The sequence below is a fragment of the Notechis scutatus genome, chromosome 4, assembly GCF_049901735.1.
Source record: "Notechis scutatus isolate UNSWTSFEM ecotype Mainland chromosome 4, rNotScu1.2, whole genome shotgun sequence".
NCBI lineage: Eukaryota > Metazoa > Chordata > Lepidosauria > Squamata > Elapidae > Notechis > Notechis scutatus.
In genome coordinates this window covers 150,225,212-150,247,382 of record NC_142012.1, presented here as the reverse complement: position 1 = coordinate 150,247,382, position 22,171 = coordinate 150,225,212, and the positions used below count along the sequence as shown (strand labels likewise).

The following is a 22,171-nucleotide window of genomic DNA, read 5'->3' as shown; positions in this document are numbered from 1 at the left end:
CAGTTTCTGATGCAATTGATTTATCCTCATGCTCTTTTGAATACAACAGCTCTCAGCATAGCTGATAGCATAGATCTTTCCATTCAGTTGCTGCACTCCTCGGAGTTCAGTGATCAGAGTTCAGTGTTTGCCAATTGCCATAGCTACAATACTATATATACTATACTATACTATACTATACTATACTATACTATACTATACTATACTATACTATACTATACTATACTATACTATACTATACTATACTACACTACACTACACTACACTACACTACACTACACTACACTACACTACACTACACTACACTATACATAGGCTGTTAGGATATTGCACCATGTAAATACCGTATTTAAATTAATCTAAGGACTATATGATAGTCACTTTGGTATATCTGAAGACTGCCAAAATGAGTAGCATATATTTAGGTAGCCTTATTAATTACTTCCATATGTTGCCCACATGTTGCATGAGTTTTCTTAACCTACTTTAAATTGGCAATATGGTTAAAAACCAAACCAAACCCAAAACTATTGCTATACTTTTCTTTCCCTTCTTTCTCTCTTTTTATTTTCTTGTTTTCCAACAGGACTACTGCCTTGCTCTGGGAGAAAACATCATAACACAACCACCTACTCTATTAAGATCATTTCAGGCACATGAAGATTGCATCACTAGCCTGGAGTCTTGTTGGCAAAACAACTGTCTTTTTATCGTGACTTCTTCAACAGACAGTAGCATTGTTCTCACGGACATTTCTGGCATTCCGTTTGGGATATTTGGACAGGTAGAAATGTGAACATTTACCATTCTTTCTGACATGGTTTTCTCAGTATTGCATGAATTATTTTTATTTCATTTATATATTTAGAAAATTTATATAGGTGCCTACTCACTGATAGCAACTCTAGGTGGCATACAAGTAATAAAAACACAACATGGGAAATTACCCCTCCACCCCCATCCATCCCAGGTGACAACACACAATCAAATTATTATTTAAATATAAGAGGTTGCCCAGAACTGTGATGAAAGCAATCTGTAGCAGAATATAAATGCCTCTGTCATTCACAGAGCAAAGGAAAGAATGAGAGAGATACAAAACTATACATCTGTATATTCTCCCCATCAGAAGCCATGTTTCTGGATTAAGGAATTAAGCCATCTTCCTGCTCCCAGGGGGGAGAATGAACTCCTGAGAAGAGTTGTGTTTGATCCCTATTGACTCAGCATTTTTAAAAAAACACATACATGCATAGAATAGAATAGAATAGAATAGAATAGAATAGAATAGAATAGAATAGAATAGAATACTTTATTGGCCAAGTGTGATTGGACACACAAGGAATTTGTCTTGGTGTAAATACTCTCAGTATACATAAAGAAAAGGTACATTCATTAAGAATCAAGAATCATAACGTACAACACTTAATGATAGTCATAGGGTAAAATCAACAGTCAAATCATACTAGGAAACAGTCAATATAAATCGTACAGATACAAGCAACAAAGTTTCAGTCCTACAATCACAAGTGGGAGGGGATGGGTGATAAGGAGTGATGAGAAGATTAACAGTAATAGTAGTGTACACTTTGTAAATAGTTGAACAGTGTTGAGGGAATTATTTGTTTAGCAGAATGATGGCTTTTGGAAAAAACTGTTCTTGTGTCTAGTTGTTCTGGTGTGCAGGGCTCTATAGCGTCATTTTGAGGGAAGGAGTTGAAACAGTTTATGTCCGGGATGTGAGGGGTCTGTAAATATTTTCACAGCCCTCTTTTTGACTCGTGCAGTATATAGGTCCTCAACTGAAGACAGGTGGGTAGTAATTGTTTTTTCTGCAGTCCTAATTATCCTCTGAAGTCTGTGTCTTGCACTAGTCCTATAATCATTAGCACCTATTTTATATTTTCAGTTTTTATATTTTGTTTGTCCCAAAGGTGCTTTTTCAAAAGGCAACTGTACTTGTATTTCTTTGAAGACAGTACAGGAGTATAAATGGATTTCCAGAAAAATTGCAGACTACAGGAACCATTTACACTTCAGTTCGAGATGCAGACAATTCAGACTCATCCCCAATAGCCTGCGCCTGTGTTCAACAGTGAAGGGACAAAGGGCAGAAAACATCCTGCAGAAAGCACAACAGTCCTTTCAGTTCCAAGAAGGCTCCCCACCCATTTGCACTACTCAGGTGACCCTAAGGACACAGACAAATCCCCAAGTGGCCTCAACAACTCTCTAAAAGAATACAAATGACCAGTTGTCTGCAAGGAGTATAAATCCTTCCACCCACTACCATCCAGTCAGAGCTGAAGAAATTTATTGGACGAGAAGTGAAATGTCTTCAAAGAAAAACAAGAAAGTCCAGTTACCTCTTGAAAAAACATCTTCAGGGCAACCATGACTTGGATGACTGCGAATCTCCATAGATTTATTTTATCTGTGTTTGATTCATTGCATTTATATATCCTATTTACATTTTGAATATCTCAGAGAGGCAGATCTAATGTATCCTCCTATTTTCCCCACAACAAAAACCTTGTGGGGTGAACTGGTGTGAGACAGAATACCTGGTCCACAGACACCTAGCTAGCTTTTGTATCTAAGGGAGGACTAGAACTCCCAGACTCCCAGTTTTTTATACCAATATCAAAGCCACCTTGATCATAAAGCAAATCAGTAGAACAAATGTACATAAATAATGTACAATTCCCCCGCTCCCTTCTCCTCTTTTTCTTCTTCTTCTTTCTCCTTCTCCTCCTCCTACTCACCTGTGGTATTCATATATATATGTATAAAACCAGGATTTGGCATGTATCCGCTTTAAATAAGCTGAAAGTGACACTTGACATTTCAAGGAGCTAAAAGCTTTTCTTGGAATAGAGATAACTCAAAAAATAATAATTGGATGAACAGTAATTTGTCTAAAATATGATGGACCTGTGAAGATACCATATTCTGAAGATGAGATGGAGGCTGATTTACATTCTTAACCTTATCTTTAATACTTTTATTGTTTGATAACCTGCCTTTAGACCATAAAAGACCAAGCCAAACGTTGAGATGAGGAGCTTGCATTTGCTGATTTAGATCAATTTGGATCAGTTTTATACTGAATTGTTTCAAATTCCCTTGCTTGCAAAACTTAATAGCTGGCATATTTTAGAGCTTCCTCCAATGAAAAGTGAGATAAAATGTATTACTGACAAATTGGAGATAAAGGTTATTCATATCATTTTTCTGAAATGTTCTCAAAACGGAGCAAGTGTTAAAAAGCATCTTTATTCTACCAGGTGCATTTAGTCCATATGGAAAGGGAAATGCAAATTCCATAGGAATTGGGGTGCAATGCAACGAGCAGTGCCTTGCACAGTGTGGTAGCTACTGCATCGTGTTCATTCATCACAGGTGAAATAATTGATTGTAGAACATCCTTAGTGGCATAGTGGATAGGTGAAAGAAGTCAGGAAGGTAGATAGAATTTAAAAAGTACTACGAATATATTTCATGCTGCTTTATATACAAGAATCTGAACTTCTAATGATCAAGGTAAATTGCCAAAGGTGCTTTTTCAAGAGGCAACTGGACTTTCTTGTTTTTTTCTTTAAAGATGTTTCACTTCTCATCCAAGAAGCTTCTTCAGCTCTGACAGGATAGTGGGGAATGGAAGGATTTATATTCGTTGCAGGCAGCTGGTCATTTGCTTCCTTTTACAGGGTTGTTGAAGCACTTGGAGGTTTATCTGTGTCCTCAGGGTCACCTGAGTAGTAGTTCCTGTAGTCTGCCATTTTCCCCCTGGAAATCCATTCCTCAGATCCACTACTCAGGTGACCCTTGACAGCATTTTTGGAAGTGGTTTGCCATTGCCGCCTTCTTTCTAGGCAGGGGTGGGATTCTACTGGTTCTCACCTAGTCACTATTGTACTGGTTCTCACCTAGTTACTGTTGTTAATTTTCTAAGCAGTTCGGAGAACTGGTTGTTGGAAGAAATCTCCTTGGTTTTGTTTTGTTTTACTTTACAGGGCTAATCCTATAAGGAAGGCAGGAAGGAAACATTCTGGTGTTGTTTCTAGCATAATCTTTATTGCCCTGCTTACAGAAACTGCTCATCCGTTAACCCTTACTACATTCTTGGGAGTATGCCTAGACTTCCTGTCTCCAGAGTTTTTTTTCCTTTGCTGGTACGTTCTTAAAGGGGAAGGGTTGTTTTAAGCTTTTTACCTTGCTGTTGGTAGTTCTTCCAGTTGGGATTATATTGCACTTTGAAGCAATAATTGAATAATGAAGCAGAGCTGCTGGAACGAAGATTTTTTTATATATATAAATAAATTTTATTGATTTTACAATTAAAACAAACCAACAACACATACACAAATGAAAGAAAAGAAAAGAAAAAAAGGAGAAGAAAATAGAAAGAAAAAATAGAAAACAATTAAAAACATTCTCATCAAAGTAGATATAAACAGGACAAGAAAGAATTCGAAATCAACAATAAACTCCAGCAATTAGATAAAATTTTATTAGGATCAGGCAAAAAAAATATAACAAAATTTTATAATTATTTATTAGAAGTCGAATTAGAAGAAGAAATTGCAAAAGGGAACATGATTGCCTGGAGTAGGACGTAGTATCACCTTAACAGAATGGGAAAAGGTCTGGGGTAGAAACAATAAGATTACAAAGTCAGTAGCATATAAAGAAAATGCCTATAAAATGTTTTATAGATGGCACCTTCCTCCTTCGAGATTAGCGAAGATGCGCCCCAATATGAGTCCGAATTGCTGGAAATGCAAAAAAAAAGAGGGAACTTTTTTCCATATGTGGTGGTCCTGTACAGAAGCTCAAAAATATTGGCAGAAAATTAGAATTTGGCTGGAAGAAATGACAAGAGAACAGATCAAATACAAACCAGAGTCCTTTTTGTTAGGGATCTTTGACAAACAAATATCAAAAAAAGCGAAATACATAATAATACACATTTTGACAGTGGCCAGGTTAGCTTTTGCCCAATGTTAGAAGCAGCCTCAGGTTCCATCAGAGGAAATGATCATTCAAAAATTTTCAAGTTGTGCAGAAATGGACAAATTAACTTTGGCACTAAAAAATAAAGACACCTCAATATACTACAATAGCTGGACTGCTGGTACAAATGGTTAGACCAAAGGTAGATTTTACACTATAAGGTAAAAGAGGATAGGATAAATCCATAGTAGTGATATACAGATATATGTAAGGATTAGGTGTGTGTATATGGCATAAATTAAGGGTTAAAAAAAAGGAGAGAGATCTTACAAACTGGAAAGAAGATTTTAATGACAAGGAATCAAGATGAGTGACATTCAGCAAGGCTTCTTGGCTAGCTAGAGAGATTGACATTCAAATGTGAGTTTACATACCCTTTCTGAGTTTTGGTCTAAAACTGGGTTTTGGTGACATTTAATCCTGTGCTTATTGATGGGATAATTTTCCCTATTCAACTTTGTTTGGAAGGAAAAAGGTTGATTTCTGTTCCTGAAAAGAAACTGGGTTGAGAAGTTCCTGTGTCTAAATGTTCTGGTAATTGGTTTAACAAGCAACAACTAGTGTTTCAATTTAATTATTTATATCATGTTTGCTTTTTTTCCTGCCTCATGGTTCCTTTTTCTATCTGGGGAGGGGGATCTTTCTTCACTGCTTTAGTGGTTACTGGCACTGTCCTTTTGGGGTGTACTTTCAATAGGCAAGATGCAAGCTTGGCACTGATTTTTTTTACTGCTTTTCTGGGGGGCATGTGGATGATTTTCTTAAGATATCTTGTGAGGCAAATGAGATCAGCTAGTGTTTTTAAGTGCAAATGGATCTAAGGATTGTTTCTCCTGGGTGTGCTCTTTCTGGAGAGCTTAAATGACCTCCCTGCTAAAGGGTTTCACTTTATGAGCAAGTATTGGCTGCTGATAGTTATCATTGCATTTTAACTATTTTAAATTCCTCAAGGTACTCTGGCACTCTGCCTGGTTTGTAACTCCGGCTTGCAGGTATTTTTAATCTAATGACTGGTATTTAGAGCAGCTTTTTGTAAGCAAAGAAGCTTCTTGTATTTTTGTACAGGTAATCCTTGACCTACAACAGTCATTTAGTGACCATTCAAAGTTAAAATGGCACTGAAAAAAATGACTTAGGACTGTTTTTCATACTTAAAACAATTGCAGCATTCCCATGGTCATGAGAGGCCAGGTGAGGAGAAGCGCCCCTTGACATGAGTGATGTCAAGTTGACCATGCTCATTCACTCACATGACCACCTAGCCATGCCCACCCAGCCAGGCCCACAGAACCGGTTGTTAAAAAATTTGAATCCCACCCCTGTTCCTAGAGCTAAGAGGGAGTGATTACCTCAAAGTCACCCAATAGCTTTATCTCTAAAGGAGGCCTAGGATTCATGTTTTTCCCACTTTCTAGTATAAGGCTTCTATCCACAGCAACAGAAACTGGCTTTCAGTTATAAACTAGGTTCCCCTAAACTAACTTTCTCTGATTAACTAACTCACCTCATGTAATCTAAGCTTTTTGCCTGGGGATTAATCCCTTGCAACATCCATGCCTGAGACACAACCCCTTTTGCTTTCAGTGCCTATTTTAGCAGTCATATGAAGCTAAAAATAAGCATTTTTGCAGTGTCAATCCTAGCTGAACCATTATGGAGCTATTTTGGGCATCCTGAGGAAGAAGAAGCATTTTAAAAAAGCAAGAAGTGGGGAGGGAACTAGAGAGGGAAAACATTTTCTGAAAGAGAGAGGGGGAGAAAGAGAGAGAAGGGGGAGATATTTTAAAAAAAGAATGTCAGAAAGAAATAATAGTAGCACCTGTTTAACCATGGCTTCATCCTCATTCTGCTTTGGCCACATCATTCACTGACAGCCTTGAAAAGATTGATCCTATGGCAATTGTCTGTTCCACCTTAAAACAATTTCTTTATATCTTAGCATCTTGGGGCTTATCAACTAAATTCTTTCTTCATCTTTCCTGTATTTTACTGAAAGTATTAAAGGCTCACCTTATCCTTTAGATATGACACTTTTATCCTTAAAAGATAATACATAAGAACAAAAATTCTCTTGTGATAGAAGACCTACAAAAGATTATCAAGGAGGGGTCAATATAAGATATTTAGAAAGATAATACCATAAGATAGATGCTATGTTTCTTTTTTTTTTTCCATATAAGAGTCCAAAGAAGAAAATGAAAAGTGAGCCAGGGCTACCTTCTAAAGCTCAGAGATGATATCTGTTTGATATATCCTTTATCCTATGATCTGTTTTTAGGAGGAACACTGGAGAATTGGAAATCATGTGCCATCCTTGTCCAAAGAAGAAAATGATACACAAAGAGAAACAGAGAAAAATGTCATAAAAAACAACCCTGTACAATTGGTTGAAGACAATGTTCCCCCTACTATCGTGGAACAAATTCAATCTGTTGCAGAGGATAAAGACAACTGTACATTCATGTATGTAATGTATCTGAAAGCTGATGTAAAATGACATGTTTTTGAGAGACTAGTTATTAAGAGAGAGTCAAAGTGTTCCATTATCAGGAGGTTTCTTTCTCAGGAAATATGGTGCATGCAAAGCAGTTTAAGGTCAGTTGCCATGATGCATTCCATCTCACATAAATGGTTCTACTCCAGTTGCTTGGTTTGTGTTCTGAAAGACTTGGACCTTTAACTACTAGTCTTTGCTAGTTTGTTTTGTCTAGGCTCATGGGACTTCTCTATACTATTTTATGGTTTCAATCTAGGAAGGCTGAAATAGTAGCCCTTTGTTTTGTCTTTAAAAGATTTGGCAAGTTTTTTTTTGAACAAACAGGGCTAGTAGAAGAATGGTGCTCTGTCTCTGTCTCTGTCTGTCTCTTTCTCTGTCTCTCTCAACATACAGTAACACAACTGGAAAGGACCTTAGAGATCTTCTAGTCCAACTCCCTGCTTGAGAAGCAGACCCTATACCATTTCAGACAAATGGTTGTCCAATCTCTTTCTGAAAGCCTCCAACAGTGGTGGGATTCAAAATATTTTATTCCATGTACTGTGGGTGTGGCTTGATGGGCATGGCATGGCATGGCTTGATGGGCGTGCCAGCGGAAGGATACTGCAAAATCCCCATTGCCTGCCAACCCACTAACATGCTTTCCAGCTCAGGGCAACAAAAGAAGACCCAGCCAATCAGCTGGGACTCAGGAGGCAGAGAATAGATTGGGTGGGGCCAGTCAGAGGTATATTTGCTGGTTCTCTGAACTACTCAAAATTTCTGCTACTGGTTCTGAGAACTGTTCAGAACCTGCTGCATACCACCTCTGGCCTCCAATGATGGAGCACCCACAAAGGCAAGCCATTTCATTGGTTGATTACTCTCACCGTTGGGAAATTTCTCTTTAGTTCTAGGTTGCTTCTTACCTTAGTTTCTATCCATTGTTTCTTGTCTTGCCTTCTAGTGCTTTGGAAATAGTTTGCCCTTCTCATCTTTTTCTTTCTTTCCCATTTTTTTTCCTTTTAGCCCAAGTGACAACAGGAACTCTTGGTCTTTTCTTAAAAAAAATCTGTCCTCAAAGGATATATCCACAGAATAGAAAGCACTTAGTACTTGTTTCCCCAACAGGCATGTGAGTTGAAAAGAAGCAGGGAAATCCATCAATTAGGGGCCAAATTAACCACTGTCTGGATGTAATGCCTGAAAGCTACTGAGGCCAAAGTAGAGGAAGGCTTCAATAATAGATTAAACTCCAGATATAAGCATCAAACTACTTGAAGACGTTTCTCTTCCCAACACCTTTTTCTTCCTTCCTTCCTTCCTTCCTTCCTTCCTTCCTTCCTTCCTTCCTTCCTTCCTTCCTTCCTTCCTTCCTTCCTTTCTTTCTTTCTTTCTTTCTTTCTTTCTTTTTTGTAGAATTGATGAAAATAGAAGGTAGGGTGTATTCTTTCAAGGCTATTAACTGTTCATTTAGATTCCTTCCAAGGTTTCGCTACAATAAATATCTGAAATATTTTCCATTTCTCTTCTAAGATAAAGATAGCATGGGATAGAAAAGAACACAGCACCCCTCAAGTGATTTAAAAAATAGCCTATAGTTATGCTGAATCAATTCAAAAATTATGCTGAATTAATTCAAAAAATATCCTAGACTGGTAGTACAGATCTACATATGAGGTATGAGAGTCTTTAATTTGTGTCACTCTCATATCTAAGGTAGTCAGGTGAAGCATTAGAGATTCCAACCTCAGTCTTCTACTTCCAAGAGTGACTTCTGCTATCCAGCCAGTCCACACATAATGTAGATATACTATGTAAGCATACTATACATATGTACATACAATGTGTCTAGTATATAGTTATGTATTAATATTCATATGCATGTGTGTGCATGTGTATGTGTTTGTGTATGTACACTTTTAAATTCCTCCCAGTCCATTAAGTATCAAATCACAATCTAATATCTCCAAAGTTATTCAGTGATACATTTCAGAAATAAGCTTGAGGAGGTAATTCAATCTAAGATCCTTCTAACTGAAGAATCCTTTAGGAGCTTTTTACATACTTACTAACATTTAAATCCTTTGCTTTATGAGTTTTCTTTAAATGATGTATAAATAGGGCTCAAACTATTGACAAAGAAACACAACAAATAAGATCTTTTATTTGTCTCTTGCATTGTTTTGTAGCAGTCTAATAAAAAAAAATCTAGCACCAAGAAATGCATTACCTGAAAAAATTGTCTATTCCAAGTTGTTAAAAATTCAGGAGCACAGTTTGGGAGAAAGGGGACTAACGTACCTGTAGATTTTCTGTGGCAGCTTATTGTGTTGTGTTTTAGAAACACAATTTATGAGGTCCCCCCCCTTATCATAGCATATAAAAATACACTAAATAAGTAACTGGTATAACTTTGTAATTCGATGCCAAGAAGTTAGATGTGCAAGAATTTGATTTTGAGTGGTTCATATATGGCAAAATGCATAAATAATTCATGGGTCTTTGTAAAGTATGAAATAAGAATGGCAAGTTAAACTCTGGCTAACTGCTTCTTCACTTTAACTTCTCTGATATAACACAATTAAGTTTCTGTATTATTAAACATGCTAATAACCTTGGGCAAAACAAAGTAACCTTCATGTACAGGGCCAATGCACAGCTAAATACAGCAATAAATAATAAAATACGATGCTTTTCACTACAATTGCAATGTTACAAGGCAGGAAATGTTGCCCAAAACTACACTGCCATGTCCATTCAACTGGATATGTATGATTGTGGATACAATTAGAATTCTGATATTTTCAAAATCAAAATTAATCATAACACATTTTGGGGGCTGGGAGGCCAGGGAATAATCAAAGATTTTTCTTCTTTTTCTCATAGCTGAAGGGAAGCCTTCCATAAACCTATAGATCTGTTGAGGTTCTGATTCCCAGAATTCTTTTAGCCATTCAAATGGGAAATTTGAAAATTGCAACTGCAATACAACTAGAGGTGATTTGTTTGTTTGTTTGAATTGTGGCTAATGCCATAATTCTCCCATGTGTCTCTGGAAGATATTCACAGTATTTTTATCCATGTCTCCTAGTGTATCTGTTTCAAATTATAATGGAAAATATTAAAAGACCGCTGCATAGGGCCCTGGAGAAACAGATTAAAAACATATAGAATAAATGTGCTAGGTCATATCAAAGAATAAATAGTTTATGCTTAGTTGTATTTCTATGGAGGCCAACCAAATGTATCCAAAAACAGAACATGTTTGATATAGACCTTATTTCATCCAATGGTTGGTTTAACAACATAGATGTCAAGGATACATGCATTGTCTACACTGACTAGCAACCTCAATCATGAATCTGAAGCAAAGGGTCTTCTTTATTACCTGATCATTTTAACTGGAAATACCAAGAAATGAATTTAGAGTCTTCTGTGTACAAAGCACAGGCTATTTAATTGAGTTATGACCCTTGTCAAATTACATTTCAGTTGTAGTTAATCATTCCATGGTGCATGGGCTTTTCAGTTTTTGCCAATTTTCAGTATGTTCAGATTAATCTTAGTGACTCAGATAAGGTAGGAGAAGATGGATGGAGTGCATGAGAGTCAATATTTGGATTGGGAATGGTAAAATAATATAATTTTCATTACCAAACAAGTCTACAACCTTCCTTCCTTCCTTCCTCTTTTCCTTTTGCACTGGCATGTGGCCTGTTATGCATTTCTTTAGAACTTTGAGGCATCTTTAAACCAAAAAAGCCTGTGCATCAATGACTAAATATGTGTCCAATCTGTACTAGAATTTATAAAGATTGGAGAATATTCTGTTTGTTTATTAAAATGTGAGTGGCAGCCTGTTAAAATTAATGATTCTGGTTGGCTTACAATTCAATTTTAGAATGGAGTAACAGAGTTACAAGGGACCTTGGAGTTCTTCTACTCCAACCCCCTGCTCAGACAGGAAACTTATACCATTTCAGACAAATGGTTGTCCAATCTCTTCTTAAAAACTTCCAGTGTTGGAGCATTCACAACTTCTGGAGGCAAGTTGTTCCACTGATTAATTGTTCTAACTAACTGTTCTAACAATTTTAATTTGTTTCATTAAGATAGAGCTGTAAGTAGCCATACTCAAAATGAATTTGAAGATTTTTGTGTCCAGATAAATTTCCCTAATGGTTATTAATGGAGCTAGAACTTGAAGAGAAGTTTTAAAATGCAAAGCAGAGAAAGCTTAGCTGTCTTGTCTAAAATGGAAAATCTCAGTTCTGGAACTTATACTTGACTAAATGAAACTATACCTCTATACCTCTAATGAAACTGTAGTAATGACAAATGTCTTTCTGTGTTCAAATCCTATGCCATTTGGAAGCAGATGGAAGACTCATAATTGAACTCTTTTTTTTTTAAAGAGGGAAAACCATCTCTAAGTGATAATTTGCTTTGTAGCCAGAAAGTCTGAGATTTAAGCCCTGGCATCTGCTTTTTTTAATTTACCAAGTCATTTCCAAGACCTCTGTATATCATGCTGCAAATTATATTGCTACTGAGCACAGTTATGAGACTAGAGCCTTTCATTTTTCTGTGTTCCAAGTAAACAACTCAATATAAATTGCATGCAGATGTGCACACAAGATACCTAACAGCATGAATGGAAAACTGATCTTAATGACATGTGATGGCTTCATCATTCTTGTTTTTATGAGAAACATGTTCCTATTTGTATTTGCATGGATGTAAAGAGAACTCCCTGCACAGTCAAGAAACCTGAATAAATAGCTATTCATTAGTGCAGAGGAGATCTACATCCAGGGGCTATAGAGAGATGGCTTCTTCAGACATCGCTGATCCATGTTTAAATGAAGTACAGGACATATGAGGTAGGAGTAGTGCAAAACAGAGACTCCCAAGGAAGTTTAATTCAGCTCCTGAAAGGCGGTATTCAAAAGGGCAAATTTATTACATACACAGCTGGAACACAATTTTTCAAACTATATTTAATTTCCAATAAGTTTAAGTGTGAATGCAATACAACCGCATTTAGATTTCATCCTGGTTCTATCCATATTTTTAGGAATGGAGCCCCAAGCATGTCACTCTATAGCAATAATTGTGGGCCACCAACTCGATCTCGCCTTCTGATTACAAAAGTGTTGGAGCATAATCATTCTCTAGGTTAGTTCCCTCAAAACACAAGTTCAGTTTCTGTAATGGTTGCATCTGCTATGAAAACACTGCATGACACACAGGGTTTTATGACAGTTCATTATTCATGAAGAAATAAATTCAGCTTGCATAAGTGAGCAATGCACCAATGCCAACTTTACTACCAAATGTCATGACTGATGATTGATGTTTCTTCTTTGATGTAAACAGTGGCATTTTTATTTTTTATTTGTTTACTTTTGAGGGAGGCATAGCAAGTTGAAGTTGAATTCATAAAAGTGGAGTTGACAATTATGATTAAAAACTAAGAACGGGTGAGCAAACCATTTCTTTAGAACTTTTCCAAATGCTGCAAGTTGAAGATAGGAGATCACCCACATGTGTTCTGGAAGGCTGTTCCTCATAAGAGAACCATAGAACAGGAGTCTTCACTCAGTTTCAGCACTAGGAGACAATAAGATCAGCCAATTTGCTTACAACCATGGTGGAACCTTAAAGGACACTCACTTTCTAATTTGGAAATTGCCTATTAACAATCTTAAAACTACTAGAAACCATTAGAATGACAATATTGAAAAGTTGCCAAGTGAGTTTAACTTCAACTCTGAATCACAGCAGCAACAACAAATAATTACAAACTTATGAACTTAAAGAATTTGAAATAAGCACAAAAAGCTAAATAAGATTTTTATCTAAGAATGTTATCTGGATTTCAGAATTAACTATGAAAAATAAAATAAAAAAGTAAAAAGAATAAAAAAACAGAAATATGTTAGCTATCTTGGTTCATAACAAAGATAAGCAACTGTATAATGTTAGAAATTGGACACTAAGAGGGGACTAAATATTGTAAGTTGAAGGGGAAAAATGCAACCCAGCTTTTGGTATTGATTAACTGGGACTTACAAAATAACACAAAATAACATTACATGGGAAATACCAGTATTAAAGGGGATATTCAAAGAATGAAGCCAGAAATTAGTTACAATATCAATAGTATCACTAATGATGTTAGATTCCATGGATAGTTTATGTCCAAAAGATGTCAGTGAGGGAATGACAGACATGGAACAAATTTTGTTTGACAAGACAGAGAAAGTACTGAAAGAGGAATTACAAATCATAAGCCAAGATAATTATTTGGAAAAGAAAGCTTTACTGCATATCCAAAGGAAACTGGCTGAAGTTTTAAAAATTAAAGGTGAAAAACAAATGATAGACTAAGGGAATGACCTCGAAAATATTTTCTGATCTACAAAAGATCACATTAAAAAACTCTGTGCAATGTGACAAAGAAAAATGGAAGAAAAATAAGATCCTATGATAATATTTATCAATATTCATACAAAATGAACTAAAATTAAGATGATTAATTATATTCCTTCCTTTTAATTACAATGAAACAGAAGGAGTATAACACTGATTTATTTGATCAAGGTTAAAATAAGACATTTCTTTGCAAAGTTTTGGTAATCCTTTATGGGCTTTTAGTTACACCAGGATTGAAAAGCTGTTGTTTTATAGTGCTTATTGATATGGGATGAGATATCATAAGCCAATAGGGAGTGATTGAGTTATTAAATTTGTTTATACGTGTAATGAAAGTTGGATGTCACATCTTTATATCTTTATTATATTTTTATCATATTCCTTCTTTTCTTTTTTTCCTTTTTCCTTTTTTCTTGCACTTTTTATTTTTTTACCATTCTTGTTTCTCTTTAAAAGCTTAGTTTTCATTGTATAATAAAAATCCTTAATAAAAACTTATGCACAAATAAAGGAAACAGGTATTTTTTAAAAGCTTGGTGTGTGTGAGAGAGAGAGAGATAGAGAGAGACAATCTTTAACTCACTCAAAGCCATCCAGAGATGAGGGTAGACTTGAAGCTGAGCCTTCCAATTCCTACTCTAGCATCTTAACCATCCAACTATGTTGGCTGAAAACTTTCTATCTTAAATTATACAGATTCTGAGAACAGGTTTTTGTTCTAAGCTAAAATTAGTATATTTATTAAATATATTTTGAGGGAACCAAATTAATCTCCAATACTGAACACTTCAACAAGAGAATATTCAGGGAAGCCATTGAAATAGAGAAACACTCCCATAACATGAATAAATGGGATGATACCTCCCACCTACCAGACATCTGGAAACTAACCCTTATCAACAAACGAGTCCCAGCCACGAAACCAACACCGGACCGAAAACAGTACATGACGCCACCAGCAATCTCCCTCACCAGACTCAAACCCAAACCCATCCCATAGACGAAAGGCAACCACCACCCAGAAACCAGACCATGGCTGCATCACCAGCTGCCACACACCCCGACCCCCAAACTAAGCAAACTGACACATGCCATGAACACACAGCCAGACCTCAAACTTGGAGCCAAACCAAAACCCAGAACATTACATCACAGCCATCCGCTCAGGACATCACATCATGGAACTCAAGAGGTTATATCACAAAACCTCAGGATGTTAAAACACAGCCAACGACTCAGGAGATTACAGCACAAGACCCAGGGTGTCACAACAATAGAGCTCAGAAGGTCATCATACAGCCCATTATCCAGGTTGTTACAATACAGCCAACGACCCAGGAGATTACAGCACAAGACCCAGGAGGTCACAACAATAGAACTCAGAAGGTCATCACACAGCCCATTACCCAGGTCATTACAACACAGGAGTCTGATAGACACACAGTCAGAAACAACAGAACCAGCATACCACACATCCCCACCAGTATTTATAGAGAGACGGCAGCCCCGATCACTGGCTTACAACACAGGAGGCTGATAGACACACAGTCAGTACCTCAGCCACACAGGTTCTTACGAAAAAGCCAACCAATCTGCAAACATCAACTCCATCAACCAATCAAGAAACAACAACACAGCCAACCAGCCCGCTTACAACAGAGCCAACACACCACACCTCCCCACCAGTATTTATAGAGAGACGGCATCTCTGATCATGCTTTGCTCACACAAGCACAAAGCCGAAAGCACCAGCCTGAAGATGGTGAGTGGGACCTCATCAAAACATCACCAAGATACTCTCAATCTTACATGGGAAAAGACCCAAACACGCCAAGACCTACATACCTGTATCCGTGAAAATCTATGGAAACACATATGTGTGTATGTGTGTCTGTGTCTGTGTGTCTGTGTGTCTGTGTGTCTGTGTGTCTGTGTGTCTGTGTGTCTGTGTGTCTGTGTCTGTCTGTCTGTCTGTCTGTCTGTCTATGTATGTATGTATGTATGTATGTATGTATGTATGTATGTATGTATTTAATCCAACCTTTATTATTTTGATAAATAACTCAAGATGACTAACATATCTAATAATCTTTTTCTTCCTATTTTTGCACCACAACATTACTTGAGCTGAGAGAGAGTGGTCCAAAGTCACTCAGTCAACTTTCATGTCTAAAGTAGAATACTAGAATTCACAGTCTGCTGGTGTATGGTCTGGTACTTTAACCACTACACCACACTAGCTCTATGATAGATTAATGAGTTCTCATTATTAACTCATTAATTCATTTAACTCACATGTTCTCACAATAGATTTATCTTCACATCAGCCTACTAAAATATGTTGTGCAATAGAGCTTCTAGTGTTACAATAGAAGTAGACTCATTCATGCATGCAATCAAGTTTTGAGAACCAACTTTTAACCAATATTCTTTTAAAAAAGAATATCTTTAGTGTAATCACATCAAAATTGTAATTCAGTACAAAACTACATGTCATAGTCAACCAGACTAACAGCTCCTATATTGATAGGAAAAACTGTTGCTAAGGCTTCCAGGATATAATGAGATGAGAAGAGATGGGACAGTGATTAATCTTCCCCCCCTATTTTTTTCTTTATTTTAAATGGCCTTTTTCATGATTTTTCATCCTTCAGGGTTCTGAAAAATGTGTTTGCAAGGGCAAATGTGTGTTTCAAATTCAACAGGCAGATAATTCACTTGGGGAGCAATTTGGAACAGAAATACAGCAAGTTGGCAATAAGGTTAAAAACTGTGCCCTCTATCCAGTTCCTCCAGATATATCCTTTCATTAAAAAACAGACACACTGTTCTTCTATTGTATAATTTACTCTACTTTTAACTGATTGGAAACTGATTTGCAAAACATCCAGTTCAGTTTTTTATTTCGTTCTTTTGTGGTGATTGAAGGTTGCGCAAAACCATTTGACAATTGAATAAACAAAAGTCACCTCTTATATTTAAACCAGCAGAATGTTATTCCTTGAGTATTTTGCAATGTCTGTGTCCTTGTAAGATGGAAATAAATGGATTTTTTTTGCTCAGTTACTGTGATGTGTGGATTTTAAACAAAAGAACTATTTAAAACAAACAGAAATAAACTCACACAATCTTCCAATTAAAAATTGCCTTGAGGTGCAATAACAAAAGATGTATTAACTTACATTATTACAACTTTCTGCACATTTGTCCAGAAAAACAATACCATCGAAATGAATGTGTGTTTAACTTTCAAATAAACAGTCTATTTATGGCTAGGCTCTGTGTGTGTGTGTGTGTGTGTGTGTGTGTGTGTGTGTGTGTGTAAGTTTGTATACACATAAATAAAATAGCAAACTCTTTTATGAATCTCTCTTGAAAATTCTTTGATTTCCTAACTTGCATTTGACTTTGAAATGAAAGGTGGCCCATTCCAAATTCAGCATCTCATCCTAAAAGCCTCTGATTGACTATTATAAACATCTCAGAATTTATTTATTTTTTTAATTTTTGTCAATTGCTTACAAGATAATAGGTATAAGTAAAAACATAGTTATGAATACATGGATACATATAAGAAAAATAAAAAAATCAAAGAAACAATAGGACAGGGACGGTAGGCACATTGGTGTGCTTATGCAGGCCCCCTACAGACCTCTTAGGAAAGGGGTGAGGTCAATAGTAGAAAGTCTAAGGTTAAAGTATTTGGGGTTTGGGGGAAAAAACCACAGAGTCAGGTAGAGTATTCCAGACATTGACCACTCTGTTGCTGAAGTCATATTTCCTGCAATCAAGTTTGGTGCAATTAACCTTGAGTTTGTATCTATTGTTTACTCTTGTGTTGTTATGGTTGAAGCTGAAGTATTCATTAACAGGTAGGACATTGCAATGTATGATTTTATATACTATACTTAGATTGGACCGAAGGTGGTGTAGTTCTAGGTTTTCTAGGTCTAGAATTTCAAGTCTGGTGGCATAAGGTATTCTGCAATGAGTAGAGGAGTGGAGAACTCTTCTTGTGAAATATTTCTGGACTTTCTCAACTGTGTTAATATCAGATATGTAATGTGGGTTCTAGACTGATGAGCTGTATTTGAGTATTGGTCTAGCAAATGTTTTTTCTCTAGTTAGTAGTGTAATATTACAGAGAAAAAGCTACATAAGATTAGGTTAACAACTCTTAACTCCTTTTTGGCTATGTAGTTACAGTGGGCACTTAGATCATTAAAGATGAGTATTCCAAGATCTTTGACAGAGTTTGGATCATCAACAAGATCTTGACTATTCAGCTTGTATTTTATTTTCTGTTTTTTTTTGCCAATATGTAGGAGAGAGCATTTATTTCTTGAGATTTGAAGTTGCCATTTGTTTGACCATTCTGATACATAGTCAAGGTCTTTTTGAAGGGTAGCAGTATTGTCTATGGTGTTGAATAGCTTTACATCATCAGTGAAGAGAGTGCAGTTGCTCTTGATACGATTACTGAGGTCATTTATGCAGAGTATGAAAAGAGTTGGTCCTAGAACACTGCCTTGGGAGACACCGCTGTTGACAGGTACAGAATTTGATAGGACGCTCCCGATTTTGACCATTTGTTGTCTGTTTGACAGGAATGCTTCTATCCAGTTATGCAGGTGTCCAGAGATACCATAAGGTTTTAGTTTTAGGAGTAGTTTGTCGTGTACCACTGAATCAAAGGCTTTACAGAAGTATATGTAGATTGTGTCTATTGCTTTGCCATGATCGAGTTGTGTAGTCCATATGTTTTTGCAGTGTAAGAGTTGCAGATTACATGATAGTGTTTTCCTGAAACCAATTTTTTTTTTTAGAGAATAGGTTGTTTGTCTCTAAGTGGAGGATAATGGATTGGCTAACAATTGATTCCCTGACTTTACAGGTGATGCAGCATAAAGAGATTGGTCTGTAATTTTCAACTAGGCTGGGGTCTCCCTTTTTGAAGATGGGGATGACTGTGGCTTGTGACCATAGTTTTGGCAAGGAGCTGGTCCTGAAAGATTTTTCATTGGTACCATGGAACAGTTTATTTTGGTGTTTCACTTGGGACATTCATTTGATTCATTCAGCCTTATTGAGCCAACCAAGGAGAATAGATAGCAAGGTTCATTTCATAGCAAAGTCTTCTTTTGCCCTGTGGACCAACTCTTCTGCTACCTTGTCTTATTAACTGTCAATGGTAGGGACATTTTCCAAACTCTTGCTCCTTTATACAAAAAAGAGCAATTGAAACAATTCAAGATCATGTCAAATATATTTCATTTTATTTCCTATTTCTGTCCATCTAGGGGAAATAATATATGGGAGAACACAATACTGGGGAAAAAATTCCAAGAGAGACAAAATGAGAAAGGAAAGAAATACAATCTCAGCACGAGAATGACTGGGATAAAACCAACAGGTATGCCATATTCATTGTTAGAAACATTTAAGTATTATCATGCACTTTCATATACTGTATATACCATTGTAGATGTACAATGTTTTCTTTATTGATTTTGGGGAATACATCCTGTCTATTGTTAAAAGAAAGTTCATAGAGCAAACTGTGGAAAATTGAACCTTTAAAGGCCCAGAATTTGATTCCTGTTGCTTCCTTTAGTAAAGTCCTACCATAATTCATCATCACCACCCCCATTGATGGCTCTAAATTTAGGACATAGGCATACTATTTTTGCTACTTTGTGGGTTGCAGTGACTGAAATGATGATATGAAATGGACAGAGTCAGAAAACAGATAGAATGAGATTGGGATTTCCAATAGTTTTTCTTCTCTAATGTGGCTGTTTCTCTTCTTTTTCTCTTTCCCCCTCTTCTTTCTTTCTTAAAGTCTAACTTTAAACTTATTTTAGGGTTACAATTTTTGTGTGCTTTCTGCCTTAAAACTGGGGAGAAACCCAACCATGCAAGCCTGTGTATGATTGACATAGCCACAAGAAGTTCTGAGAGCCACAGAACCAGGGAGCCACAGGGAAGAATGCTGTAGGAACACAATGTCTGGCCTTCAATTAGAGAAATAAAAGGTATTAAAGAATCCCTATAGACAAAAGCCTAAGTAATTAAGAAAACTAGACAAATAAGAAAATAAAACCCTTACAAACACAGGACATACCAAATAAGCAAAACAAACAGACAAAAGACACAAAAAATATAAATTCCAAAAGAGACAGACAGGAGATTGCCACAAAACAAATATGAAAAAACCATTATAAAGCTAAAAGAGATAAGGAAAAAATGATAATACAATCTAACCACCCCGCAGAGTTTGCCATCTGCACCCCGCGGAGTTTGCCCTCCGGTGGGAATAAAGACAAACTCAAAGAGGATTTGAAACATTAAGCACAAATACAAATATTCACACGAAACTCACAAAGGGATAAATGGGTATAAAAACCAGGGACTTACCATAAGAAGCCAGCTAGCCCAGGAACACAGACTTCTCGCTGTCCACCACCTTCCTGAAAAATAAAAAGATCCAGCTTTCAAACAGTTGTCCGTATCCTTGCGCCGGAGCTCTCCCAGCGGGAAAATCGAATCCTTGGAAGAAAGGCATTTTGACACCTTTCTACAAGTGGAAGGTGACTGGATGTGTCAGCAGCAAATTTTGTGTCAAATTTGACTTCAGGCCAGAGATGGATTTTATACAGCTTTCTTGGAAAAAAATGCCATTTAATTAAAATTATGGGGTGTTTCTAGAGCAATTGGTCTGAGGATTGGTCTTCTAAGTCTATTTGACTTATGGCTGAACATTTTTAGCCACACAAATGGCTTTAATGTGATTAGGTGATTTTACTCCCGCTGGAATTTGCTTTTGGAATGATCCTTTGGTTCTGGACAAGTTGTATTTAGGTCACTGAAGATTGAAGCCCTGAAGGAGATAACAGATATGAACGAGCTCGAATTATTTTTGCACCCTGACAAATACTCTGGGGAGAAGTTATCAGAGAAGTTTTCCAAACATTTAAAACTACCTACTGTTTCAGCAAGTAAGTAGATATTCATTATATTCTCATTACACAGAGTCTCACAGGCGAGAGGCAAAAATTAATGCCACTAGCTTATCTCTTTTAAGATGAGAGGAAGGTAATGGGGAGGTCTTGCATTTATTGTGTGGTCTGTGGGAGCCCTTTCAGGAATTAAGAAATCTGGAAGACTTAGAAAATCTGTGATCCAAATTGTAAATGGTGTTTGGCATGTGCCAAAATGAGACAGCCCAGACACATTTGAAAACTCTAGTGGATATTAAATTCTTTGCACATTTATAACTACATTAGAAGAAGATCAGGCTAATGCTCACTGGTTTTATTCTTTCCATCTTGTGTTGCTACCTCCATGTAATTTAACTTTTATTTCATTTACATCTTGTTTTCCCCCTGGATAGAAGTTGACAGTCTTATTAAAACCCTGGGAATGAGTATTTATTTTATTTTATTATTTTGTTATATTATATTATATTATATTATATTATATTATATTATATTATATTATATTATATTATATTATATTATATTATATTATATTATATTATATTATATTATATTATATTATATTATATTATATTATATTATATTATATTATATTATATTTATTATATTATATTATATTTATTATATTATATTATATTATATTTATTATATTATATTATATTATATTATATTATATTATATTATATTATATTATATTATATTATATTTATTATATTATATTATATTATATTATATTATATTATATTATATTATATTATATTATATTATATTATATTATAATAATATTATAATAATATTATAATAATATAATATTATATTATTATTTAGCTATAGAGCAGAGGGTCCCCAATCTCCAGGCTGTGGACCAGTATCAGTTTGTGATCTGTTAGGAACTGTGTCACAAGTTGGAGGTGACCAGCAGGCAAAAGAAATTATGCATGCATGGGATCTAGGCTGCACATTCCTCCCCCTCCCTTCAGGTCCATGGAAAAATTGCCTTCCACAAAACTAGTCTCCGGTGCCCAAACAGGTTGGGGACCACTGCTAGAGAGGGTTTGTCTGTGAATTAGAGTTCCAGAGGTTGATAAGGAAGGTTTGTGGATAGATGTTTGGAGAATGTGATCCTTTAACCCTGTGATGGCGAACTTATGTCATGCATGCCAGAAGTGGCATGCAGCTATCTCTCTGTTGCTCTTCCGGGTTCTGGCATCCACCTGAATGCCAGCCAGCTGGTCTTCAC

General features: G+C 36.1%; 1 protein-coding gene across 1 annotated transcript in view; it reads left to right on the top strand.

The window, feature by feature from the left end:
* Positions 1 to 22,171, top strand: part of WDR49 (WD repeat domain 49) — a 124,107-nt gene that overhangs the window by 84,918 nt on the left and 17,018 nt on the right. The window contains exons 15-18 of the mRNA XM_087965279.1: positions 587 to 784; positions 7,295 to 7,479; positions 19,234 to 19,346; positions 20,785 to 20,931. Of these exons, the coding sequence (XP_087821405.1) occupies positions 587 to 784; positions 7,295 to 7,479; positions 19,234 to 19,346; positions 20,785 to 20,931 (643 nt within the window). The remainder of the gene's footprint in view (positions 1 to 586; positions 785 to 7,294; positions 7,480 to 19,233; positions 19,347 to 20,784; positions 20,932 to 22,171) is intronic.